General features: G+C 41.1%; 1 protein-coding gene across 1 annotated transcript; it reads right to left on the minus strand.

Annotated features, from left to right (window-relative positions):
- Positions 1-4,548: 4,548 nt before the first annotated feature.
- Positions 4,549-21,404, minus strand: CROT (carnitine O-octanoyltransferase; the record flags this gene model as incomplete). The annotated part of the gene is made up of 16 exons (XM_080611451.1): positions 4,549-4,735; positions 5,821-5,940; positions 6,112-6,205; positions 6,973-7,051; positions 9,194-9,317; positions 11,068-11,198; positions 11,459-11,566; positions 11,659-11,742; positions 12,369-12,470; positions 12,910-13,035; positions 13,129-13,222; positions 14,824-14,932; positions 17,317-17,441; positions 17,604-17,785; positions 18,688-18,812; positions 21,290-21,404. The coding sequence occupies 16 exons, from the start codon at positions 21,402-21,404 to the stop codon at positions 4,615-4,617; spliced, it is 1,839 nt and encodes a 612-aa protein (XP_080467577.1). The 3' UTR covers positions 4,549-4,614.
- Positions 21,405-27,912: the final 6,508 nt, after the last annotated feature.

Below are 27,912 nucleotides of genomic sequence, written 5' to 3' on the forward strand. Positions count from 1 at the left end.
AGGAGCTTGGGGGGCTTTCCCTGCAAAGCTTCATGCCTTAAATGAAAGTTGTACCTTCATTCACATAGCAAGTTAAAAACCAGAGGAAGCACAGAGCTGAAATCAAATTTCTTGAGTAAGTTTGTGTCACCTTTAAAATACTGAGGACTTGTGGATTCCTTTGAATTATAGGATACTCTTCACTCTACTGATTGGTACAAGTGAATGTATGAGCAGTCCTGAGTCGAAAGACTTGGGGATGCTGGTTGAGAAGCTCAACATGAGCCATCAGTGTGCACTTGCAGCCCAGAAAGACAACTCTATGCTGGGAATTAGGTTTGGTGCCTCTCTAGTGAGTTTGCTTGCAAGGGAAGCACAGAGCTGGAACAAAGTTTCTTGAGTAAATTTGTGTCAACATTAAAATACAGTGCGAGGCAGAAGAGGTTTGTATTTGACTGGCTTCTCATTCATCCTAAATCACTCTTGGTGTCTGAGTTATCTTTCTTTTGGAGAACCGTGAACCATGGAGGTAAAAGAAGAGCTGACTGCTCAGGCTGCTTGGTGACAAGTCATGGGTTCACCCCCAGCAATGTCACAACCTTCCTCTTGCACCTTGCACTCAGCTTCTCTGCAGCTTGGTCCCCTGCCCCAAAACAAGTTACGCTGCTCTTGCTCACCATCAAGGGGTTGTGCTGGAGTTAAATACGCCCAGAAATGGGTTTCTTAGCTCTGCTACTGTATGTAGGCTCTTCACCAGCACTTGACGGTGACTGGAAAAGGGGCTGCTCCAGACTCGTCACACTCCACAAGATTAGGTCCAAATCCAGGTTTATACTTGTGCTTGCTTTCTGTATCTAGGAATATAGCACACATGTGGGAGACAAAAGAACCCAGTTCTCCAGTGGTCAGAAGCAATGCCTCAGATCTTGTATGGCAGCCCTGGATCACACTGATAGATGAAGCTACTTCTGGATACAGAGTGAAAAGGTACCTTGGCTTTATAAAGGGAATAGGGACCTGCAAGTTGGCTGGTCATGCCACCAGGAGGCTCTTTTATTTTAAGAAAACAAACAAAACCACACCCCCTCCCCCCCCAAAAAAAAACCAACCAAACAACAAGTGTTACCAATTTTCAAAATAATTATTGCAACACTTGGCATTGTTGTAGCCACAGAGCCCAGACCATTGGGTGACATTAAAGAATTCATAACCGTCAGAGTTATTAAATAAGGGGGGTGTTGTGTTAAAAGTGTGTGTACTAAGTATCCATACCTAGTGCTTAAAACTAGAACACAAAACTCATTATCTGGCATGTTATTTGATTATAGGCTGATGGAACTATTTGGGGGATTGATTAATTAATTATTATTTAGAGTGTTATTGAAATTTGGAGCAGGTTTCCATGTTGCTGAAAGTGAGTGGAAAAAGTGCATGGCTTGACAAAGAAGCCAGGCCAGTTCATTGGGGACAATATCTAAAACTGTCCAACTAAGACCTGCCTGTGTGTTGTGATTTAAGCCCAGCCGGCAACCCAGAACCAAGCAGCCAGTCACTCGCTCCCCCTCCCCTCCTTCCCCCCACTCCCAGAGGGATGGGAAGGAGAATTGAAAGAGTGTTAACTCCCATGGGTTGAGATAAGAACAGTCCAGTAACTAAGGTACAACACAAACCACTACTGCTACCACCAACAGTAATAAAGATAAGGGAAATAACAAGGGAAGAGAATACAACCACTCACCACCTGCCAACCGATACCCAGCCCGACCCGAGCAGCGATCTAGCCCTTCCGGGTAACTGCCCCCAGTTCTACATCCTGGGCATGACATGCTGTGGTATGGAATACCTCTTTGGCTAGTTTGGGTCAGGTGTCCTGTCTCTGCTCCCTCCTGGCTTCCTCTCCTCCCTGGCAGCGTATGAGACTCACAAAGTCCTTGGTCAGAGTAAACATTTCTAAGCAACAACTAAAACCATCGGCGTTATCAGCGCTGCTCCCAGGCTGAAAGTCAAAAACACAGCACTGCACCAGCTACTAAAAAGGAGAAAAATGGCTGCTACTGCTGAACCCAGGACACTGTGGCAGTGAAGAAGAGCCAGGCTGCAACCCTGGAGATGTCTGCTTGACCTGACTTCTGCGGCAAGTGAAAATATGAACACCTGCACACCAGCAAGCACTCTGAACCAGTCATTAGGGGTAAGGTTTTCACCTCTGAGGCCATAGAAACATCACCTCTGTCATTGCTCTATCACAGATAACAGACTATGGGCATCAGAGGTGCCAACAGCTGCTGTATTTGTTTCTAATTCACATTTTGGTTTGTCCATTGCACAGATTGTCCAGGAAGTGCTGGATAGAGCCAGAGAAGGTAGCACCTGTATTGTGACAGCTCACCACCTCTCCACCATCTAATACACTGACAAGATTGCTATGCCCAGAATGGCAAGGTTGCAGAGCAAGGGCCCATCAGCAGCTCCTGGCTGAGCAAGGCATCTACTGTTCTCTGGTCAGCATTCAAAGTGGGCCATGTAGTATATGGTAGCAGGTAGTACCTGCTGCTGAAGTGCATCTGTACAGCTGGTTCAATCTTTTGGATGAGACTAGTTTCATTACTTCTGGTTTTGGTAAAATAACGTGAATAGCTTCCTTAAACCTCATAACTAAGAAATAACTGAAGCACATTTGCTTCAAGAACCCAACTCTCTTCTTCCACCAGCACATCAGCAAGCTGTTTCTGTAGAGTCCTTGCTCCTCTGTTCAGGTGTTGGGGGGTTGTTTTCACAGGCTGATGATAACGGTCTAATTTGCGTTCTTTCTAAACTCTGGTGAGCGATGAGGATTATAAGACATATAAGATGTACGCCAGCAAGAAGCCAAAGAATTTTTCAGGAAAGCAGTCTCTGGCCAGAAAGAGAGTAGCTATTGCTTATGCACAGACACCAGCATGCAGAGGCAGAAGGCAGGTAGTGATGTGTTCCTCAGGACAGACAGGCCCAAAGCGCTACTAAATAAATGCACATGCAACCCAGAGCAGGAAGAGGAGGAAGTCTGTTGGAACTGTCAACTGGCTCAATCCCACCACTGCAGAACCCTGGCTCCTATTCTCAGCTTGCCAGCAAATGGGTGCAGCCAATTCCTGGAACCCCTTCCTTTGGTCTCATGTCTTGGAAGCAAATTGTGTCTCCCTTCTGACAACCCTCATCAGATCTCAGGCTGTTTCAAGAGAGTGTTTCAAGAGTGTTCAAAGCAAACTGTCCTTGTCACAGTAGCAACCAGGTTTACAAACCCAGCTGAGGGGCGAAAGGTTGTAACTGTCAGACAGAACTTAAAAACAACAAAACCCCAAACCCATCAAGCATAACTTGATCCAAAAATCTTCATCTATCTCACAGAAATTACAGACTTCAAACCATTAAACAATCAATGGTTGTCAGGTTTGAGACAGGACGTACAAGTAGTCCATAAAGGCAGGGAAGACAAAAGCTCCTTTCCAAGGCAACAAGACACAGTATAACACATCCTGGCCTGTTACTCAGGGAAGTGTCAGGCTTTGAGAAAGGAAACCAAGAGGGAAACCCTGGTTTTGCCGCTGTGGGAAAAAAAAGCAACAGAGCTCACAGAGGGCAAAGAGACTGGCTCAGTGTTAGCTGAGGAGGCAGTTGCTCCTATAAATCAAATAATAATCTCTGATGTCTCTCAAAACTCCAAAAACTAGAGAAAACAATGGGTACTTTAGAATTGCAAGTTCAGCTGTCCCCAAGATAATCCCTCTTTCACAAAGAGATTTGCTACACATTAAGCAGTCCACCATGAAACAATCAATGAAAAGCTGGGTTTTAGAATAATTTTATTTCTATAGCAGGAATACAAAGCTGCTCAGAGGAATCAAGTTTTAAAATCCTGAGAACTGTATCAACCTGCATTCAGTGCTTAGTTGTATCACATATTATTAGTGTAAAGCAGATGTTCACAGTTCACTAGAAGATGAAAACTCTGAGGAATCTGGAACTCATATGCTGCTTTCTGTCATTCTTATTGAGAGCTCTTTTTTCAAAATACTTCAGATTGTAGTGCTTTCTTACTTCAAATGTAGTGGGAATTTCCCCACTTACAGATATGTCTATTTGGTATAATCCCAATAGCAAAAATGAAAGATAAATTTCATTTCAATAGAAGGCAGACTTTCTATTTCATAAGCCATTACCATTAAGAAGCATTATCACCTAGAAGGATAGTGTGGTTACTCCTAAGTACACAGTTAAGCGCTCCACTGACATAAACAGTATCAGTAGACTACCAGGTATTCTACATGTTACTACTAAGATCACAAATCCAAGTCTCCCATAAATTCTCCATTTCCAACATCCCAAGTATGTTTGCATTGTTGAGGCATATTTTAATATTGCATAGTTCCACCTAAGTAAGGTACTACTCCTTGCATTGTTGTTGCAAATGGCTATATTATTCTTAAATGGGTACTGTCACCACAGTCCCATAAAAATAGGTAGATTTCACATAAATTGTTAAATGTCCTAACTTTCCTGTAACAGTAATCTTGAGTAGCATTTCTTTCAAACTACATATAACTTGTACTACATATAACTTGTGAACTTGTAAAGGCTTTTACATCATTATCAACCTTACAGCTGAGCTGCAATTGTTAACTGTATCATGTCCTGAAAACACTGGTACACAGTTCTACACAGCACTTCCGCATCAGTCTCCAAACAGGATTTCCAGGAAGAACAGCTAGTAATGATCCTATCAGTAAGAAAACAAGGAAGTTACCACTCTTAGTTCTTATGGTCTAGGATAAAAGTCACACAAATTGCTCCGAAATGCGATATTATGGACATAAATCCTGAAGCAAATTGTCACATAAACATACTGTCTCAACATTCAAAGAGGACTCAGATACCTCATGTCTTCTGTAAGGAATACTGCTGATAGATCTTGAAACTAGACACTTTGATTTAAACACGTATTTCTACATACACAGTGACAGAACTTTTCCACTTACATTTGAAAAGACTGAATTATATTTCTTCTATGCAACTAGTTCAAGGTTTAAAGTACTTTTTTTTCTATTTACCTAATAAAAGGTATATCTTTATTTAGTTCTATTTCTCTTAACAGAGCTATTGATCAAAGTCTAAGAGGTTTGCATTCTCAAACTGAATCAAATCTGCACACAATATATATATAGCTTTAGGAAGAAGTCATTTGAAAACATCTAAAACACAAAATAGCAAGTTACCTCAACACCTATAATCAAAGTAATTTATCAGATTTTATAAAGAAGCAGTAATTTTTGTCCACAAGACCAATAAACCAGGGCTGGATCTTTCCAAATCATACCAATTTTATGAGAAGTGAAGCCAAATGTTTTAGCTTCTCCTTGCTGCTCAGAGGGATCTGGTTTGAGCCAGAGATGTGTGTCACTGCCAAGAAGCAGGGACAGTGTGCTCACCTGTGCTCTAACAGGGCTCAGTCAATTGCTACTTTTTAAAACACACCTTTGCATGTTACATTTAATTATCTCTAAAATTAAAGCTTATTTTAAAGTAACTTAACCCCTTTTGCTCCTCCCTTCTTTCACCTTCCCCATGCTTTTCTTTCTGCTTATTGTCAGTATCTTGGTGCTCACTTCACCTCCACCATTCACCCTTCCTCCCACACATGCCTTCCCAGAATGCTAATGCCTCTGTTCTCATGTAGCTCGCTTCTCAACCTTTCCTGACGCATTCAGCCATGTTTCTTCTTTTGCTTTCCTCATTCTTGTTGTTAGCTGCCTTTCCCTTTGTGACAGAGACAGAAACATACCCAAAACAAAATTTCATCTTTACCTGTCATCTCTGATGGAATAAAAAAAGCCATAACCATGATCTACCATAGGGACTGCACATCCATTAAACCTCGTGTAGCCAGTCAGACTAGTCGAAAGAACAAAATTCCCACCTCCTCCGCTGTGAAACAGCACAAAACAAAAGCAGCACTTTGAAAGGTAATTTCAAACAAAGTGAGTTTTACAAAAAAGTTATTTTTCCTAGGTATCAAGAAATCAGCACATGTATAGCCAGTGCAACAAAGACCTCAGTATCAAAGGATACTCCCTGCAGGAAAAGATTCCAAATTACCTAGCTGTGAAGGCATTATCCCTGTAAAGCTCTGGCACTGGCAGTCCTTGCTCCTGTGCTATGAGGAGGAGACCCAGAAGATGACGATCAAAGCCTGTCAAATAAATGCAAACACTGCATCATTAACAGCAGTATTCCTGTTTTTCTGCTTCTTGTGGTCTGGGTAGTTCAAATATCATCTGAAGGACAGAAAAGTAGCATACAAAACCACTTCCCAAATATTTGATCTAAGAGGCTTTCATCATTTTCAGTCTGCAACACTGAGCCCAAATGCAAATGAACTAAGTAACATAAACCAAGCACAGTTCCTGTGGAAAACAAAAACCAAGAAAACTTCCATTTCAGCCAAGGATGAGGAGTTCCATGCAGCAAAACTGGCCCAATGGCAATTACATGGGCAAGGTAAAAAGGCTTTTAGGGCTACAACTGCCTAGATAACTCACCAGGTAGGATGGAAAGAGTATGAAGGTTCATCGGGTGGTTATTTCCCAGCTACTCTCTCATTCACAGAATAACTTACCACACTAACATAGGCAGCCTAGAATTTCACAATTTCCCAATCTCTCCTCCACTGCTAAAGGCCACATTTCCCACTTTCCAGCCAAGCATGTATTTGATCAGAAGGTATAATGAAATAAAGTTTAGCTGGGCAGAAAAAGTGAATTAATACTCAAAGAGAACTTGTATTTAGGGCACAAGGACTAGGTTTGAGTTTCTCTCATGAAAATTGAAGAATAAAGTGTTAACGGGTAGTTTTTACTCAGGATGAAAACAAAGAAACAAAGAAAATGTATTAGCGTACACCAGTATTCCCTTTCCACCCACAAGAAAACATAAAACAGATATTGAATACCAGAATACCTTTTCCACTCTCACAGTTTCTCCTCATTTTATTGTGCTTTAAAAATGCCCGATACATCAGCTGCAGTCGTTGATATGTCTGTAAATTAGGGGAGACAGGATTAAAAACCAAACAACTCAAAACTCAAACAAAATAAAACCACAGCCACAATCCAGGTGAGTAATACATCAGGAATCACAGATCAGCATGCTTTTCCCTTTCACAGTTTCTAGCAATTTTAGATAGAAGAAAATGGAGAAACTTAAAAGGTACATCAGAACATCTCTCCAACTGTTTCTTCCAAATCCAAGTTTCTTTGTCAGGAGAACTCGCTCATTTGTTTCCTGTGGCTGTGTTTTGTTACTCTCATCACTTTTGCACTGAACAATATCCTACAACTCATGCTCCTTCCCAAACAAGCAGAAACAACTGCAAGTAACCACTGAGAACTAGAGTAATCGAACCCCAAAACTTTCTGAAATACCACTTATTTAGAAGCACACTAGCTTTTAGCTGGTGCAGTCGCATTTATACCATTCACTATTGCCCTGAACTGGTCAGGCAGCTGGACTAGATGATCACTGTAGGTCTCTTCCAACTGAAATATTCCATCCTATTCTATCATTTTTTCCATGACAAAACCAAAAAAGCAAAATAAAAAACCCCAACTAATTAAGAAAACGTGATGCAAAATCAGAAAACAAAAAAGACCCTAACTAAAAAAATACACAGATGACAACCGCATTCCCAAATTTTCTCTGCTGATTGAAATATTACTTCCACAACGGTAGTTCTGTCCAATGTCATGGGGTTTTTTTCAATTTTATATTGAAACTTACATAATAAAACCAGAGAGCACAGAATAAAAATATTTATTTTAGGAAAGGAGGCCTAGCAAAACATCTGTAGACACCCAAGACCTCTACTTCTATGATCCTGGATCTTACTAGCTCTTTAACTACTTAAGAAGCACCCTTTACCCTTTTATTCATTACATGAGAGGCTGCCGCAGAGGATGTGAAACAAGGGTAGCAGCCACTCAATTTGGATTAAAATCAAGCTACTAAGGTCACAAGAGGCAAAAGAAAAGTTGAGGCAAAAGGACTTTTTTTCTGAAGTACCTAACTTTAGGTATTTTCTAATACCTTAAAGGCAGACTATTAAGCATCTTCAATACTGTTGAACAGATTTAACACTTTCTTTAAGCCTCAAGAGTTCATCATAAAAAAAAAATAGCAACAGGAAGATAACTGGAGATGCTGGTTAAAATTACAAAGATAAAAAGAAAAAGGCTACAGTTACTGTTGGAAGTAACAAACCTCTATGTGTATTACCCACAGAAGTAATTGGTTAGAAGACAACTGAAGTGCAGGGAAATAAAATGAATCCATATTTGCAATAGGAAAACAGTTTTGAGTAATGGCCAGAAATTGAGTTTTAAAGCTGCAGCACATGCCAAAAGAAGCCAGTGAAGACCAGGAAAATATGCTCTTGAAAACTATAATTACTGATCACACATACTGCCTGACGGCCGTATTCCTGTATGTTTCTTAAATGCATTAATAACATAGAACCTTTTAATTTCCTAGAGATATGGAGCCCTTTGTTCCAAAAACCTTCTCCTTGCCTCATTTCTCAGGCTCATTTCTCAGGCTCTGAGAAATGTGCAGCGAAGCCAACAGAAAGAGCTTTAGTATAGCTCTCGCTTGGCATATAAAGCACAACAAGCTTTGCCAGGCAAGCACCAGGGGGCAGTTGCTGGGAAAAGAAAAGGTCACCAGTTCAGCTATTCAGAGACAAAATCTGGAATACATCCCTGCTGCCACTAGGACACAAACAGATTTAAATTTGCTGTCAGACTCGATGATTAGATTAACATTTCCTGATTTCACTTGAAAATTAGAACAACAGAACCACTCCACAAGCAGAGTACACTCGTTCCAAAGCAGTTACTTTTTGAGGTGTGGAAAGAAAAAAAAGAAAAATCAGTGTGACTGTAACTCATGACACTTACATTCTTGCAACCAAAAGGCAAACAGGACAGAAAACCAAACCCACACATGACAGCTCACCTCAGCCACAAGCACCAGAGCCAGACTTCACACAACCCAACATTTGAAAGCTGTCTCAGTGGAAACAGGCCTACTCCCATTAATGAGACAACAGAAAAAGGTGTTTTAAGCAGCTCAAATGACAGGCCTTCTAAATACATGATTATTAAAGGAGGATTTCAGTATTTACACTTTCAGAAGGATCCAGCATGGACTTGCACCATTCCACTGCTTCCATAGTACACGATCTTACAGTCTCTGTGCGGCCATGATAGAAACGTCTAGTCATGGCAGTTTCGTAACAGCAGCCTGGGCTAAAAAGAAAAATCAGGGAAGAGTATCTCATTAACTTAACTATTTGCTCTCTCAAGGAATAAAAAAGCCCTGCCAAGTATATCACACACCTAGATCAGTTACAAGTATCAGTCAGACACTAATTTTCTTTAAATTGTGTGGCTGTCAAAGAGCCACAAAGGAAGTCTACAAGATTTTATGAGCCAGACAACTGAAAAAATGCCAGTGCTATAATTATACCTTGAGAAAGACTGTGTTGTCATGGCTGCTTTCTGCAGACTACAGATCTACCAGCCTCTAGTATAAAAAACTGATAATATGCAAGCTTCAGTTCCATTATTTATTTCCTTAAAGGAACCATCTACACCATTCAAAACCTCAAAAATTAAGAATCATAGAATAGTTAGGGCTGGAAAGGACCTTAAGATCATTTAGTTCCAACCCTGCTGCCATGGGCAGGGACACCTCACACTAAACCATGCCACCCAAGGCTTTGTCCAACCTGGGCTTGAACACTGTCAGGGATGGAGCATTCACAACCTCCCTGGGCAACCCATTCCAGTGCCTCACCACCCTCACAGTAAAGAATTTCTTCCTTCTATCCGATCTAAACTTCTCCTGTTTAAGTTTCAACCCATTACCCCTTGTCCTGTCACTACAGTCCCTGATGAATAGTCCATCCCCAGCATCCTTGTAGGCCCCCTTCAGATACTGGAAGGCTGCTATGAGGTCTTCTCACGCAGCCTTCTCTTCTCCAGGCTGAACAGCCCCAGCTTTCTCAGCCTATCTTCATATGGGAGGTGCTCCAGTCCCCTGATCAGCAGTGTGTCCCAGTGCTTAAGTCCTTCTCTGTTGCATGCTGACACCCATCCAGCTTTTACCTGGAGCATCCCCAGCCCTATGACAGTCTATTATTTAATACACAACTTACACGAAGCTTATTTGTGTGTTTAAAACAGACCTCACAAAGGCTACTTTAGTCAGACAATTAATCTATTCCAGTGTTCAGCAAACTGAGATCTACCGACCTTTCTTATGATGAGATACACATCTCCAGTGATTAAGCATGACATGAAAAAACCCTTCTCTTTTGGAAGCAAGCAGTACTTGCCAGGTTAGTTATGACTTAGACAAGCTATAGTCAGTGCTAGTTAGCAAAGAGAAATTTGGAAACACCAATGGCAGAAAAAACACTGCCTTTTTCCAATAAAACAAAACAAATTATACACCCAAAAATGTAGCACCAGGCATTCGGAGGGTCTCTATCTGTATCTCTATTATTCTGCTCCAAACTTCACATCTAATGTTGCTAAAGTGAGACACTGACATTTGTGAGGCTTTTTACAGGCATGGAAAACTAACCATTTTACTGATGGCTGTCACCTGCTGCAGCTGAAGCTTTCTTCTCCACTTGAGCAACTGTTCGACATTAAAGAATCCTGACCCATTATGCATTTGGTATTTGCCCAAATATTTACTCTATACAGTGGAAATTCATGTTTTCATGGGCTATCTTCTGCCCTCCATTCCGTAACACGTACATGCAAGACCTCTGTAGGCACAGGGACACAATTCTTCTGAAGCCAAGGGTACAAGCCCCATGGCAAAAACTAAGACTCTATGCAACTGTTACTTTAACAAAACCTCACTTCTTCTTTCTTACATCACTGCAGCAAATTACAAACTGGCATTGCAAGGCACTGTGTCTCCAGATCCATGCCTTTACTCAAGAAACTAGTTTTTTATTCCTAATCTGGGTAATTTTCTTACCGTCCATGGCATTTGTAGTAAGCAAGCTGAATGGCAAGCTGCACAAATGTATCAGGATGAAGTTTCTGCTTTCTAATCAATGCTTTGCCAAAGGATGTGAAGGCATAATTCACTAGCTGCAAGTCAGACACCTGTCACACCAAAGGAGGAAAAGCCAGAGAAGTCAAGAAATATCACAACTTGGTCCACTGCAAATAAAACACACTCAACATAAACCAACAATGTAACAAATTTAACCACGGCGTTAAGTTCCCTGATTCATCAAGTAATCATTAAGACGCAAATCCCTGATCTCCAGCATAGAGAAAGACCAGCTAAAAATATGTAAATAGCATGGAAATGAAAAAAATAAAAATCAGTGACAGTTAAGAAAAGCAGCAAGGAATTCCACCTTTTTGTAGTAGAATTCTTTAGCATATCCGATTTCATTTATGATTTTTTGATCCACTGTGAATACAAGTTCCTCTGGCCACGGAATATCCCTCACTGTATCTGATCCCTGCAAGGATGCAGACAGAAAGAAAACAGGAAATGTTATCCATAAGAAAAGGCACAGTAACTAATAAACTTGAAAGTTTAAAGAATAAATACCTTCCATTTTCCCTCATTTTCAAGAATGTCCTTTTCGGTATAATGGGACATGGAAATCAAAGCCATGGCATCAAAAGGAGAATGCTAGAATCACATAAAACAAGATACCACATTATTTGCATGATTTGATTCCTTTTTTCCCCAACCCACTTTTTCCTGCAGACCAAAGCTTTAGAGCAGAGTGTTGGACTAGTTTTTCTAGTTCTACAAGGCATACAGAACTACTGTAAGTCCACTCACTGTTTCAACTGCCCTGCAGCCAGATAGGGAGGCACAATATACCACTGTTGTGGAAAAGCAGATCTGGGGCAGATCTTCTGGGGCAGATCTACTGGCCCTTCTGGCTACTATTGTGGCTAATAATGACTTTTAAAAAAATCTGAGTTCAACAACCAAAGCTGTTCAAATAGCTACATCATACAAAGAGTTAATTTTAAACCTGCTTATGCAATGTACTTTGTGCCTTGGAACTCCCTCATTAAATACTTTCAGAAATAAGATTACGATTTCACATCTCATGTTCTTAATTCAAGTTCGGTGTAATACCAAATACTGTGAAAGCTTTTGGAAACTTGCCAGACAAGGTGCCTGGTAAACCAGGCTATACTAGAGAAACACATTAAGCATTTAAAATAATACTCTGAAAGGGAAAATTGAGTAAATAAATACTTGAAAGGCTCATAAGGGGGGCAAAAAAATATTCAACTTACATCACAGAATGCACTACAGGTTCCATTGGAAAAGAATATGTTACTGTAGGATTTATCTCCCCAGCGTACAGTTGGATCACCTGTTAGCCCCAGCCTGGTAACCTAAAGCAGAAGTTGAACACTGTGGGTTTTAAAAATCATGGCGTACACTGCCAACCTCTGTCAGCTAAATCAAGCCTACAATAACTAAGATGGCGAGACCTCCTAAGAGATATGAAACTTTCATCCAGTTGAAGATGAAACATGATTATAAGGCTATGTTTTTAAATTACAGGGTGATAACAAGTTGACAACTTTATTTCTGAGGACCCTGAGGCATACAGGACTAAAACATAATGAAGGCATATTTCAGACATTTCCAATGTCCTAAACATTCAAACTATTTAACTATTCCTATAGATCAATAAGAAACCTTATTTGCATATTTATCTGCTTCATTGTCTGTGTTCTGAAAGAGCAAGAAGTGCTACTGCTGCATAGATACATAAGAAATTTTTACATAAAGACCACCAGATACAAATTATCAAAAATCCTTAACTACCTCAGTGTAGTTTTCAGGCGTTGCATGGGGACTAGAATCATCAAGGCAAATCGCAAACAAACTTCTCTGAATTTTTTCCAGAAGAGTTAAGTTCTTTGGATCAAGATTAATCAAATATTCACGTAACTATAAAGCACAAGAAGACAAAGGTAAGGGAAATGATGAATTTCCAGTGATCACAATGTTTTTCTCAGGAAGCAACTGCTGAAATATTCCCACCTCTGCCCATTTTGTCCTTTCACAGCTTGTTAAGGCTGCCAGTCCTGGTCCATCTGGTTCACTATGGCATGTTTTCTGTATATGTGTAAGTTGCCTTTAAGAAGATTTCAATAACTGAAGTTAGTAAAGAATATACGAAGATAAAAGTCACAATTTTTAATCTTTCTTTTTTGCCAAACTGCAATTTCTGTTTCACACTCACAAGCTAATGTGAATCTTCAGGGAGCATGAATCAGCTCCCTCAGACTCCATGAGCAGTTGAAGACTTGTTCTGTTCTCAGTCATTAATGGTTACTGCAAATTGCAGCTACCACCCCACTAAAACCTTACATGTAAACAATCGTTGTCCTAAAGTGTTATTATACACTTAATTTGAAACTAGATTTAAGACTTCAGCAGTACAGATAAAACTTTCCCAAAGAGCAGACACCTGCAATAGTGCAGCTTTACAGCTTTTATAGCAACTAGTCAGATACAAGGACAAAACTTCCACTCAGGATAAATCCTAAATTAAAATCAGAACAGTAGCTACTGTACAGCCTAGATGCAGACACTGAACTACACAAGAATACTTCTCTTCCTACTCTTTCCTTGCATTTTCCCTTTGAAGAGCTGTTAACAGCTAATAGTTTGCAAATTCAGTTTTCCACATGCTGTTCTTGGTGGTAAAGAAACTCCACAAATCACAAGTGCTTAACATGGCTTATCGTTTGTTCTGGCACTCTTGTCCATTAAACTTCATTACTGATCAGCAGTTACACAGTTACCAAAAATGTAAGACAGCCACAATGAGATATAAGAAGAGAGAAAAAACCCAAACAAAAAACCCCAAAACAAAATAACACAACACACAAAATCCCAAGCCAAAATTGATCACCAGAGACTTATGCTGAAACTACCTCTGTATGTGAATACGAAACCTTGTGGCCACAACTGCACTGACAATTTGAAAAGCCAGCACCTCCACATGCTGCTGGGAGGTAGGGGACAGCATGGAAAAGCTTTATACATTGCCAGTTGAATTAGTACTGAAATTTAGTATTTAAGGAACCAAGTTCTTTCTCTCGGTTCCTTTGCAACAGCTCAAGAATATGAGAAGAGCCACAACCACGGCTGGTTGTCACAGGTCTGGTGCAAAGACAAGAAATGTAAGTGAAACGCTGCTGTACTGCTGTGTAGCTAGCAGGAAGTCAGTCAGTATATACTATGATTTTGGAATCTGCTACACTCACCAACAGGAACATCAGCCCCTCTATTCTAGAGAAAATTGACCTCACATGTATCAGATTTTAATCAATATGATAGTGGTACTTCCCATTTAATAATGCAATAAAGCAACAATGAAACAATTATCACTGTGAATTGGTCCTGAAAGGAATGATGTTACTTACAATCCTAAGAATTCCATGTCAAGACACTTCACATATAAGTGATGTTTCCTGCTGAAATATCTCAATTCAGACTTTCTGCATGATGTTCCATGAGTGTATGACAACAGTACATAACCATCATGCCTCGTGGCAAGAAGCTGTCATCCATGAAACAAAAATTTACTCAAATCTGAACCCTCAGCTAGAGGAGGAGCTATATTCTTCTTTCTCACACCTAATTCTTTGTGGCAAAAGGAACAGAAAGACTCTCTTTGCTAAGTAACCTAAATAGGACAGCTCATTTGAAACAAGGTAGTTTGAAAACCTGAAAATTTCTGGAGGCGTCAGGATATTGCCTTCATGTATAGCATCAAATGCAAACACTCGACCTCGACACAGGACTACTAAATGAGACGGGCATTCACCTTCAGTCTCTGAAATGAAACAAAAAACAGAACATGAAAATCCACCTGTGGGGATAAAGAGAGAGGCAGGAAAAACAAGCAAGTCTTGCAGACCCACTTTCTTTTTTTCTTTTTTCATTCAAAATGAGGCAGACTTCATACAGTTAAAAACAGGAAAGAAGGGCAACTTCGGAAGTTCAACTGCAAACCTGAAGACAGTTTTAAAACCATCTGAGAAAACATACAGAAAACAACTTTCACTGTTATTAACTACTTCAAGTCACTGTCATTACCTAGCAGCAAGTGCCATTTATTTGTGTATCTCATAGGCAGGAATGCTCTCTGCCAACACGAGTGTTGCTTGATGACAGCTGACGGAGTAACATTTCTCTCTTGCATGAGTTTTGTTTATGTGTTTTTTAAAAGGGGTGAATACAATGCAGCAAGCCTGCTGCTGAGACACTTCGCAAATGATTGGGTCCTTCAGCTGTCAGTGCTTTTATGCAACCAATTTCAGTTATCTTGAGCAACCACCTCAAGATCTAAGGTGCACTGCCATGTCAATCAGACCTGGCGGGCACATGCAAATCTGTAAAAAGGGAACACTGACACACCAATTTGGCCACTATACAGAAACACAGGCAGCACTGGCCCATACTAGCCAGGTATGTTTGCATAGCATCACCATCTATCTGGAAACAAGACTAAAGTTGGAAATGATTCTGACAAAGTCCAGATACTAAAACCCCCAAGAAATGTGGCTACATTTTCTCAAATTTCTCAAATTTTCTCAAGCCACTGTGGTACAGCTCTTCCAGTCCAGGTATCTGCCCTGGGGAAAAAAGAAAACAACAAACCAAAGAAATATATGCTACTTTACTCACAAGTATGTAACTGAACAGGCATTCACAGAAGTCTTAATCTATAAAGCTTTTACACTTATCTTTATGGTCCTACTGTCTAAACAGATACCACAATTCAATAGATACTGGATTAAAGACATTCTAGAGTGAGGATTTGTCATTTCATACAAACCTTATCATCATAGGTCATTAAATTAATTTCTAACATAAATCAGAAGAGATGACATCAAATTCAGCTACTTTTGGTAGCATCCTCCTAACTCGAGCTGTCTGAAGCAAGAGACAGAATTAAGTTTGAAACTTAACATAGCTGAATTAAATGCCTGAGATCACTAGAGTTAGCAGAGATCTACCAATACACTTAACATCTAATGACCTCTCCACGTGCTCTTGTTAAGGCATCTGCTGCAGGCTGAACCAAAAAGCTCTCCAGGTTCCACTGATCAGGCCCTCTTGGCTTTTAGTGTGGTCTCCGACTCCAATTGATGCTACCTGTCAATAGGTGCTCTATTCTGCAATTCGTATAATACTTCAAGTGTTTAGACCTTATCCGCTCCCTCTGCAGCGAAAGAAGAAAAACAGGATCCCTCTCCAGATGGCAATTCCTTCTGTCTACGTTAAGACACACGCATACCTTAATGACCCAGAAAAGGCACGAGTGACGTAAATGGTATCTCCACAGGATAATAGCTTTGTGTATTACATGTGATCGTAACAGAACAAACTGAATTTCCACCATTTGAATGTTTCTTCTACGTTTTGGTATTTAAACTTTGCATTTTTTTCTCATCATATCCTGCGGCATGGAGATTTCCTTTCAAATTTTCTAATGGAACAAGGCAATACCTCCTCCTTCTTGAATTCCTGAGTCTTACAGGAATTTAAATCTCCCGTGCTTATCTACAGTGACAATGCTGAACAACTCCAGATGCATCAGAATGTGTGTGGGAGAGGTCTTACAATTTAGTTAGACGATTACTAATACTACAGTATTTGTTAGTGGAGGATGAACAGTAACAGTAGACTCTGGCTCTTGATCCTACACCCCAGAAAACCTGGAAGTTTAAGAGGATGACTTCAAGAAGCACTAAGGAGTACTTTCAAGACTGAGAACAGAAGAAGCTGATCAAGTCAAGAAACATCACAATGATAGAAAATAAGAATTATTCCAACAGGATGTACAAAAGCATACTCAAGAAATGCATTCTGGGGAAAAAGATGCAACTAGCAATGATGCTGAAATTCTGTCCATATAATACAAGGAATCCATCCACATTTATAAACCCATGGAATTTGTCTTTTTCCAGTTCTTAATGCTGGCTTACTTATTATAGGCATCAGGCTGGTAACATACAATTTGAAGCAGAGTTTTCTTTTAATCTATTGTATAAGGACTAAATATTGGACCAAAAAGGGCATCCATAGATTGCACATTTTCTTCGCTTCCTTATATAAGCACTCATGAATATCTCACTTAGATGCTAGGAAGTGAGTATTTTATGGTTAAAATGACCACTCCATTAGCCTATTAATACAAAAGCATTTGTTTACCAGTTTTAAAATAATGGCTGATTGAGTCCCTGGTAACTCCAGGAATTTTGCAAGTGCAGAAGAGCATTCGGAATTGGCTCATGTCCAGAACCTCATCCAGAGATCTCTCGACAGGCACCTTCTCTCTGTAGTAAACAAACCAACCAAAATTAAACAAGATTATGTAAGTAAACCAAGGCAAGCCAACCCCATCTTTTACTTCAAAACATGAACATAAACACATTTTTGCAACTAAAGCACACATAGATCATTAGCATTCTAATAATTATTTTTTCTTAAAGTCTTACGCTCGTAACAGATCCCAGAATTTCAGGATGTGCCACGTATGTACACATGCTCTTTCTATCTGAGTGCCCTCTTTTGGTGGCCAGCAGTTTTCAATATAGGGACTAGGGCCTCCCATATTACAGTGTATTTGCGTCGATATGCGAAGGTCAAGATAAGCCACATTCAGCCACCAATCCTCCAGCTGAAAAGTGAAAAATGTCTAGCATCAGAATTTTTAGTCATTAATTCTTTAATAATCATCTCATTATTCAACTGAGTGTTTTTTTAACTTTTTTTTTTTTTAATTTTCAACAGTAGTTTCTATAAAACAGAAAGGAGGACAGTGGTTCAAAACTAACTGCTGAGGGTAACAACATATCTAGCTGCTCTATTTTCAAGCTTGAAATAAAATTAAGTATGGCTTAAGACTATTAAACTGTAAGTTATGATAAAGAGTTCTTGCCCAATACTCATCATCTTAAACTCTTGCAGATGTCAGCCGTGGCTGGTATTCACATCAGAGAGATTACTCCACGAAGAATGGAACAAAAGGATATTTGTGCTGAGAGAGGATTTGGGACAGATAATTCCTAATGTATTTTTTTCTATCTTCATCATTTCAACCCCCACTCTGGACTGTGTCATGTTAAAATTTACAAAGTTCTCATGCATACCTATTCATGAATTGGCAACATCCTCCTTGTATCCCTTTCTTTGTTGAAAGATAACTTTAAAAATGCTACCATGTAGCTTTTTTTGGGAAAGAAATGGATAGGGACCAAACTCCAAATTCCATTTTCTTCTTTTTTGGGTGGGGAGGCAGGGTAGAGGGAGGAGGGATGGAAGAGATAGAAGGAGACTGACAGAGCATTCAAAAGCTGGCAGGGAACTTAACATTCCAGTTAGTGAGTTCTCTTAGCCACTTAACCTTGGGAAAACCAAATCACACATATGAGTGAATGTGTTCATATCCATAGGCAAAGTGGCAGATATAAGGAAAAACCTAAGATTAAAAAAAAAAAGCTAAATAAATCTCTAAATTATATTCTGAACAACCAACTTTCCAAAGTTGAATTATGATTTCCTACTTATCCAAATACATACCCAATTCCTTCTTGTTTTAGCTCTTTCCAGTAATTTCTCATGCAACTCTTTCCCAATCCCATTTTTAAATTTTTTAACTATATCCTCAGTTCTTCGATATTCTTCTTGATTAACAAATGGCTTCACTGTAAGAAGGAAATGTTTTTATTTTAAAGACATGTTGTGGTTTAAGCTGCATTTATACTGAGATTTATTCCAAAATTCAGATATCCACAGGTTATAGAATGGATAAAAATACTCAAAATTTGTTTTTCTGAAACAAGAATTTGAAGGAAGAACACCTTTTCAAGTATCTGCAAATAGGTCAGTGTTTTCTAATGAAACAAATACATATTTTCAATAAATACAGATGTTAGCAGATGAAAGCAATTGCTGAAAACCTGTTTAAGCTTGCCTCCATTGCCCCTTGTTCTATCACTACAGTCCCTGATGAAGAGCATCCTTGTCCGCCTTCAGATACTGGAAGGCTGCTTAGATGATTTACATGATTCTATGACTACAGGGCCTCTTCTCCATTTAACAACTATGTGATCAGCAGCACTGTTAGGAAGGAGCAGACCTCAGCCCTTTTCTCACTAGAGTTTGGTGAAACTTCTGTCTTGCCACTTTCTCCAGATCCTTCCACAGACCTTGCCTTCCTTTCTGCATAGGAGATCAGCTCATGAACAGGAAGCATCCCACGAACGCCGCCTTCAGTTGCATACTTAAGGAACCCTCTTGAAAGCTAGAACTTTGGGTTTTCATACTCTCTGGTCAAGTCCAGGCTTCCAAGTCTCAACCTCTGGGGTGAGCTGAGTAAATAAACCAAGTAAATAACTTGGTTATGGCCACTTCTCTGCTCAAGACCTACCTTTAAAACAAGATTAGTCATTCTGAATCCAGTGAAGAGGTAGCTACTGTAAAGTCCTAAACAAGGTGCCTTCTGAAGCATATTCTGTCCAGCTTTTCCAGTTGATTGGCTTTAAACGGACAAGTGCTTTACCAACAGGTATACTAACTAATGTTAAGTGCCTGAGGTGCTCATTCGATCAGTGAAAGACAGCAGTTTCCAAGGAATGATTCACAGCATCTATGAAAGGTCATTTGGAGGTTCTGAACTGTTCTTCAGAAGCATCTCCTTTCCTCCGCTCACCTTCACAGACTAAACACATTACAAGCTTAAGCAACAAGAATCAGAGAGTAGCATCTAGAACTGTACATGTTCTGGCTATAAGTGATTTGTACAAGGGAAGACGGGGCAGAACAACAAATACCAGACTAACTTTCCTCCAACCTCCAGCAAGACTAAATGATATCAACACTGAAGTTATAGAATGACATATGTACAAGGAAGTAACTCAGGTAAAAAAAGGACGTGTGATAAGGTATTTATGAAAACACAGTTCAGAATCAGAAAACAAATTCACTATTAGGCTTTATCACTCCATGAGAGTTATTTTTTAACTTGGAGAGTGAGGAGTTATGAAACTAAGTTATAAACAGAAATTCTGCAGGTTCACTACTACAGCACAACTTTAGTTAATCTGCATTGCAACAAAAAGAAAACATTTTTTCACACGCATATACATACAGCATTTTTTCCTCTAAAACCACCATTTCAACATATTACATCAAAAAGCGATGATGTAAGGAACACCAAAGAAAACCTATTACCATCTACTGGGCCATTTCTGCTACACTCAGAAAAAAGAAAAAGGGAACTCAAGAGTGAACTTAGCTTCTACTTTGAGAAAGGGAAATTTTGCTGCAATATATTTCTGCTAAGGAAAGAACTCCAGGTCTTACTCTGTTAGCATTACAGGTAAGATATGAAGAACATGTTCCAGAAAAAAGCTCAATGTCTCCAAGTTCTGAAGACTATTAAAGAAACATGGGAAACTAAAGGTAATATATCTTTGTCAACCCCAATATATCAAAGCCTGATAAGATATTAAGGACTAACCAGTCATGTTTGCTTTATAAACAAAGTTAGGCAAGTGCATTGATACTGTTTTCAAAACTTTGACCTTAACACAGCAAACATTTTAAAGCAAAAATTACCCGTTAAATTATCCAAAAACGTCCACCACTGCCTCTTCCTACTACTGTAGAGTTAATAGTACTGGTGAGAAATAAGAACATATAAGCATGAAAAAGTTTTCGATGATTGTTTGGGGTTTGTTTTTTTTACAAAGATCCTGGGCAAACACAGTCACACACAAGCAAAGCAGTTACTATGCAAAATATAGTTTTCAGATAGATAAGTATCTTTTACTACACCTGATGATACAGCTGGGGAAAAAAAAAAACCACACACACACCAAAATGCAAACCCCTAAAAAAACCCAAAACCATCAAACCAAAAAATTAACTTTCCTAGATCTCCAATTCCCTTGAAGAAAGGTAAACAGGGATTAAATGGCAACTCTTACTCAGGCTGCTCTGGACACTTCATTTCCCATTTTGAACCTGAAAAAGACCTTTTGCACTGAAAACTTGCCCAGATTCCCCGCCTCAATTACATCAGTTGATGCAACCTGCCGCTACAAATCACAAACTCCTTCAAGGCTACCCTGGTTACAACAGCACACACCACACTACTATTACAATATTAAGTCATTACCTGCATCAAGGTATTTACTTAAAGATTCATCAAGAGGAGGTACTGGCAGGGAAGGCAGAAAATCTTGGTACTGAAATGTTCGCTCCTCAGAGGATTCAAGGACTTGCTTCTGCATGATGCAGATCTGCAGCACGACATCAACAGACCATTAGCGAAGTCTGAATGACATGATGTATCTCCGCACAGTTTCCCCCTGCCCCCTAGCCATTTCCACGATGAAAGACCCGTCTCGAGAAAGCGTCCCCTGACAAAACCAGGATCGAGTGGTTCTTGCTGGCCTGAAGTCACAAGAGACATACACACAACAGGGGAAAACTATGACCAGGCGGCTATTGATGCTTCGTCCGCGTTATGTCGCGATTAGCAAACTCAAGGCCTGTCGCTTTCTTTCCCGACTAGAAGCCAGCCAGCCCTAGAACACCCGCCGACCGCGATCGGTGGCTAACTGGCGAAGGGGGAATCATCCGCACCGCGGCCGCCATCACGCAACCCGCCAGTCCCCGCAGACCCACCTCTCCTACCCCAGCGATCCCCGCCCGGCAGAACAACGGCCCGGCGAGGGACGGTACCGAACACGGCCGGGGCCACCACCCCGCCGCACCGTTGCTTACCAGGGCCCACACTGCGCAGCTGCCCCAGAGAGGCCCAGGGGGACGGAAGTAAGGACACAGCGGCGGCGTCCGCACGGCCCTTTGCCCCACCGCAGCTCACCCCCCGATGAAAGAGACCGACGGAGATCACTGTTCGCCCCGCGGAGGGCCGCTTACCTTAACCTGAACAGACCCACAGCAGCCTCAACCAGCTCTGCCTGCCTGCTTTCACCTCTGCCCCGATTACACGCGAAGCCTGCACGCCGGCGGGGCGGGGCGGCCGCAGACGGGAGGCGGCGGCCGGAGCGGCAGTGGCTCTGCGGCCGCAGAGGCGGGAGCATGAAAAATTTTCGCCGCCCCTACGCTCCGGACGGGCCGTCGGTAGCGGGCTGGGGTGTGGGTAAAACAAGGGAGCGCCGTTTGTGTTCCTTGCGGGTTGTGCCTGTAACCCCGGCGGCAGCCCGAGCCCCGCTGCGAGCCCACCCTGGCCACGAGGGGCTCCTGGCTCAGGGGTAAAAGGCCCGACTGCTTTGCGGGTGGGGAAGAGATCAGGAGTCTGCAAGGACTCCCGTTTCTGTGGAGCAGGTCTGTGCTACCTGTTAAAATGAGGTGTGGGATTGAGGCTTGTGGGGTGTGACTTGCAGCTCTGCGGGAGTGGCGGTAAGCGCAAACCACCAGCAGTGAGACTGAGATCTGGAGCGTTCCTCACATCCTGGAGCAAACACGTCACCAGATGGTGAAGCACTTCTTGGACTGGGAAAGACATGCGACCTGCCCAGTCTCACTTGCCGTGGTTAATGTTAAAAAGATTAAAAGGTCTCTAATTGCAGAAACACCTGCCAGTACTGTACTTTAACACACTGAAAGAGTCTCTGCCACCTGCATGTGTACGTACGTGGGTGATGTCTGATGGAGACCTATGGCTCAGCCCAGAGATTTCCCCCTCTCCTACTGTTGCTGAGAGACCTGGCTGCTCTGAATTGCTCCCAAGTCCTGGGGGACTGATAATTAAAGACTGGCATTTCAGGTAGGTCTTGAAGCAGTTTGATGTGACAGTGTTACATGCACTTCAATCTCCTGCCTTGGTGGCTATCTGCATCATCCAAGAGTCTCTACATGAAATGGAAGGTTTGGATCAGGCTCAAGGATGTAGCCTGGTGCCTGCTGTCACTGCCTCCAGGCAGAGACACGGGACCTACAGAAACCCTGTATAACCCTGACAAAGTGCAGACCCTACTGCTCACTTCCATGCTTATAAGGCTTCAGACATCTTTGCTATTAGAGGCTGTATGGGGACTGCAGCTTCCTATTGTTTCCTGTTCCCTTGTGGGAACGGTAGACTTAACATCCCTGTGGCCCTCCCCTTCATCAAAGGTTCCTGTCACACATTGTTTTTTAATACTAAGTGTTTGCTTGATCCATCTCACTCATTTCCAGGTAGGTCCAAAGGCAGTTTATAGATTAAAATCAAAGGCAGTCACGTCTTCATCTAAAAATCTAATTAGTAGCCTGTGCAAAAGAACAAAGGTATAACACAATTCTTTCCCCAAAAGTGCAGTTTAATGAGGAGTTTGCAGTGATAGTTGCTATTTCTTAGTGGATTTAAGATTTAGTTCAGGTTTCTGTTCACAAATGTAAGTCTAGTTTTGAATGAGTGTAGCAAAGTCAGCATGCGATAGACCAAAACTGCAACCCCACAATCTCTTGATTATTCTTGCCACTTGTGAAAGCCTGGACATTGAGCTTGTCTAATTCCATAGTGTGAGTCAGAGACAGGAAACTGAGCTTATCTTCTGCACAATTTGCATTTGGCCATGGAGGCCCTGAGCATAAATGAAGCAAATATCAAGGATGTTGGCTCTCAATACGGTGTAGATAGGATTGTTCTGACCCCTTTATTGGAAGCTGATGAGCCTCCACAGGAATGTGAAAGGATGACTCAAGGATGAGCTGACTCAGAGGATGGAGTTGGAAAAGCAGACACCAGGATATGAGGGACAAGGACCACTTAGAGGACCCTTGAGGAAGCTCAGCTTTGGAACTGCACATGTGCTCAGTAAGCTATGCCTATTATTATCATAGTAATGCCCCTCTACTCTTCATATACAGATTATGGATAACACCCCTGTCCTGGGTTCAGCAGTAGCTGTCATTTTTCTCCTTCTTAGTAGCTGGTGCAGTGCTGTGTCTGACTTTCAGCCTGGGAACAGCGCTGATAACACCGATGTTTTTAGTTGCTGCTAAGTAAAGTTTGGTCTGACCAAGGACTTTGTGAGTCTCATGCTCTGCCAGGGAGGAGGGGAAGCCGGGAGGAAGCAGGGACAGGACACCTGACCCAAACTAGCCAAAGAGGTATTCCATACCACAGCACGTCATGCCCAGGATGTAGAACTGGGGGCAGGTACCCGGAAGGGCTAGATCACTGCTCGGGTCGGGCTGGGTGTCGGTCGGCAGATGGTGAGTGGTTGTATTCCCTTCCCTTGTTATTTCCCTTATCATTATTACTGTTGGTGGTAGCAGTAGTGGTTTGTGTTATACCTTAGTTACTGGACTGTTCTTATCTCAACCCATGGGAGTTACATTCTTTCAATTCTCCTCCCCATTTCTCCAGGAGCCGGGGGAGGAAGTTGGGGGGAATGAGCAAACGGCTGCTTGGTTTCTGGATTGCCGGCTGGACTTAAACCATGACAACCCCAAAAGAACTTGAACATGAAAGTGCAGGGCTCAGGTCAGAAGGAGAGCTCCCACCACCAACAATACCCTGGGTGAAGAGAACCAATGAGACATCACTGGATCCACAGGTGGTGATACTTTGTCTGTCTCCCTCTTTTTCTCCCTTTTTCTCCTCTCTTTTCCATTGAACAGTGACTAGATCAAAGTGAAAATGTGTGGCATGGGACTTGCTGATCCAATTAAAGTAATCATTGTTATTACATCTAACCACATGCCTTATATTTTGTATTAATAAATCATGAAACTGGTTGGTTGATATTGTTTCACCTTAATTCAGTACAAGGGTATCACGAACTTGGTTGTTGGTCCCAAGGGGAGGGAGGACATCCTAAATGACCCCTTTCAGGTCACAACACCACTGAAGCATTGGTAATTGGGAAATAGCAATGACTGCTGTTTCATATTCTGCATTGCAAATGGCAAGTTTTTAAAATGTTGTGTCAAGGTTTTTAGTTGTAGTTACGGGAATTGCTATGATGTTATCTGAGTTGGGCCCTAGCCATAATTTTCCATCCGCATATTTTAGATAACACTTACACATTCTAATACCCTGTTTGGCATGTAGAGATGGAAATAGGAAGGGTTTCATTTTTAATCATTCTTCACAATTGTACTTGCACAGAAGCACACCTAGCATAGGTGCTATGAAATCAAAGCAGATAAAATAAACTGCTCATCTCCTGAATTGCTCCCTAATGCTCTTTTTCTGCCATTCGTAAAAAGAAAGATTATTATCTAACTGTACATTTTTAGAGCAGGAAGATGAAGGCCAGAAGATGGCATAATAGGGATCACTTCATCTCCTTTTCTTCATTTTCTTTTGACATCAATTTTAAAATATTTTCTGTGACATAAACTGCCATGCTCAGAACATAATGTCAGCATTGCTATACTGCATTATCACGCGCAGCTTATGTGAACAGGGCTTTGTTCCTTGACTTCTTTTCCTCATTCCATCTGCAGCAGTGGCACCTTCTGGTTGCTTCCCTCTTGCTACATGTCTTCGCTGCCAAAATGTCTTCTCATTACCTGTCTCACTATTTCTTCTTCCCTGGGCCACTTTGTTCAGTCACCTTCTGGTATGTGCTGTTACATGTAAAGCAGTTACTTTGTGGTTAATATACACAAAAGATAGCCAGGATTAATGACCTACTAAATTAGTATGTTAACCACCTGTAGAGCCTTTGATAGTAGATGGAAAAGGGTCAGCTTTCACTGCTCCCTGTGGCACATGTTTGATGTCGCAGTCTGCCACTTCATTTTTTTCCCTTGAGATGTTAATATCTTTCCATATTTATGTCCTTCCTCTTGATCCTTGAGCAGCTGCCTGGCCTCATCTCAGCAGTCTTTACCTTTTACCTCCAATTTTACCTTTCTTACATTTCACAGCTCAACTCTACGGACTTCCTCATAGCTCCTTCTCTCAATTTAACAATTTCCTCAAAAATCTGAGCAAAGGTTATGCAGCTCTGCCAGAGCAGAACTAAGCTGACAGCAGAAAGAGATGGAAAGAGGGGAGGTTATGTTGCTCCTTTTCATGTTCACCTTTGAAGCATCCACATGGTCTTTATATTTGCAGTTTCAACACCCTGGAAGGTCCAGGTAATAAAACTGGGAATGAGTGCTGTGTAACTTTAATATTTATTTCAGTAATTTTGCATTAGTGATGCTGTGAGCACATCAGCTGCAAGTTGTCCACAAACAAGTTTCTCCATGATTTCCCAGATTTTTTTTGAAGTCTAAGTAAAGGGATGGGTAAGGCAGCTTTCTGGAGAATAGAATATCAGTTGATAAAGACAAATACAGGTATCTTTCAGCAGCAACTTTTAGATGTTAGCAATGGCACTAACCTATTTGGAGTGTAATCTGCTAAAAATGCAGGCATGAGTGAGATGTTGCTGGGAGAAATATGACCAATGGAGAAAAAGGCTGAGTATTACTCCATACTTTTCTCCATTACTTTATAATGTCTATTGACAAAAGATTGCCTTAGGCTTTATTTTTCAAGAAGCAAAGACCAGGATTTTCATGGACTCAGGAGCTGCTGGGACATGGTTTCCTACAGAGTTTATCCCTGTGCTTTATTCACCTCGTAAATGCAAGATCACACCATTGCTTTTCCCTGAATTAGGAAAACTTTTAGGGATTTGAGTCCATAATCCTAAAAACCCTGTAATGAATATTACAATATATGTTACAGGTGTGCTTTCTTTCTAACAGGACACCTCTTTTCATGACCCTGTTATTTTCCAAAAAGCCTAAGTATCTACCCTGGAAAATAAGTATTTTTTTAACTTTTATTAATGATGATGTGAATAATGAATGTGAACAAGCATGTGTGTGACGCGGTAACATGTAAGGTACTGACACAGCTGCAGAAATAAGAAATTCCAACTAGATCACAATGTTTAGGACACTGAGACATTCTGGTATCCGTAGGCTGTTCCACATTTCTGTTGTAAAGGTAAAACCAATAGAGAATGACATTGACTAACTGTCCTCCAGCCTGCCAGATGTGTTATTACAAGTTTGCAGATGCCAAGTTGTTAATGCCCTGATTTGTTAAAGCTTCCATGTTCTCAGCCAGATGTTTCAGATGCCTGTCTGGGTGTCAGCAATCCAGCGGCATGAATAGCAGGCTCCATATGTACCACTGAAGTGGACGGTTTGACTCCAAGGCTCCCTCATCCACTTTGTGCTTATTGGGAGGCTGGTGAATTGACTTACCTTAGACCTAAATTCTGTGAGTAGGTAGACCATCTGGGGATAGGATTGCTTTTTGCCTGGCTTTCAGAATCTACAGGCAAGCAGTTCACCCATGTGTGCTTGAATAAAATGTGTTTAGTATGTAAGATTTACAAGTGCCTAGATAGCTGAGAAGCCTCTCTGGTCCTGGACTGCCCAACTGGCAAATACCACAGTCCTGCAGTTCACAAAGACTCATTCCATAGTTTCTAGACTGTGCACCATAGAATATTTTTTCACTTGGGAAATATCAAAACAGGCCTGTGCTGTGAGCGCTCAGTGTTTCTTTACCTTTGTCTTTATGTTCTCTGCAGGGTGGGGCTGTTGGGTCTATTTCTATGTTTGTTCTGGAGGCTGCTCAGTGCAAGAGCAGTTTTGTTCTTGCTTGTGGTTTAATTGTACTGTTCAATTAGTATTTGCCCACCTACTAAGGTCATGCCATGACAATGAATAAAGCAAATGTAAAAGCTCATCATGTCCTGAAAGCCTGTCTCTCAAAAGCACAACTGAAAAATAATCCAAAATTTCTTTAGTATACCACATCTGTGTCCATTT

The sequence above is a fragment of the Psittacula echo genome (genome assembly GCF_963264785.1).
Source record: "Psittacula echo genome assembly, chromosome: 2".
In the NCBI taxonomy this organism is placed as follows: Eukaryota; Metazoa; Chordata; class Aves; order Psittaciformes; family Psittacidae; genus Psittacula; species Psittacula echo.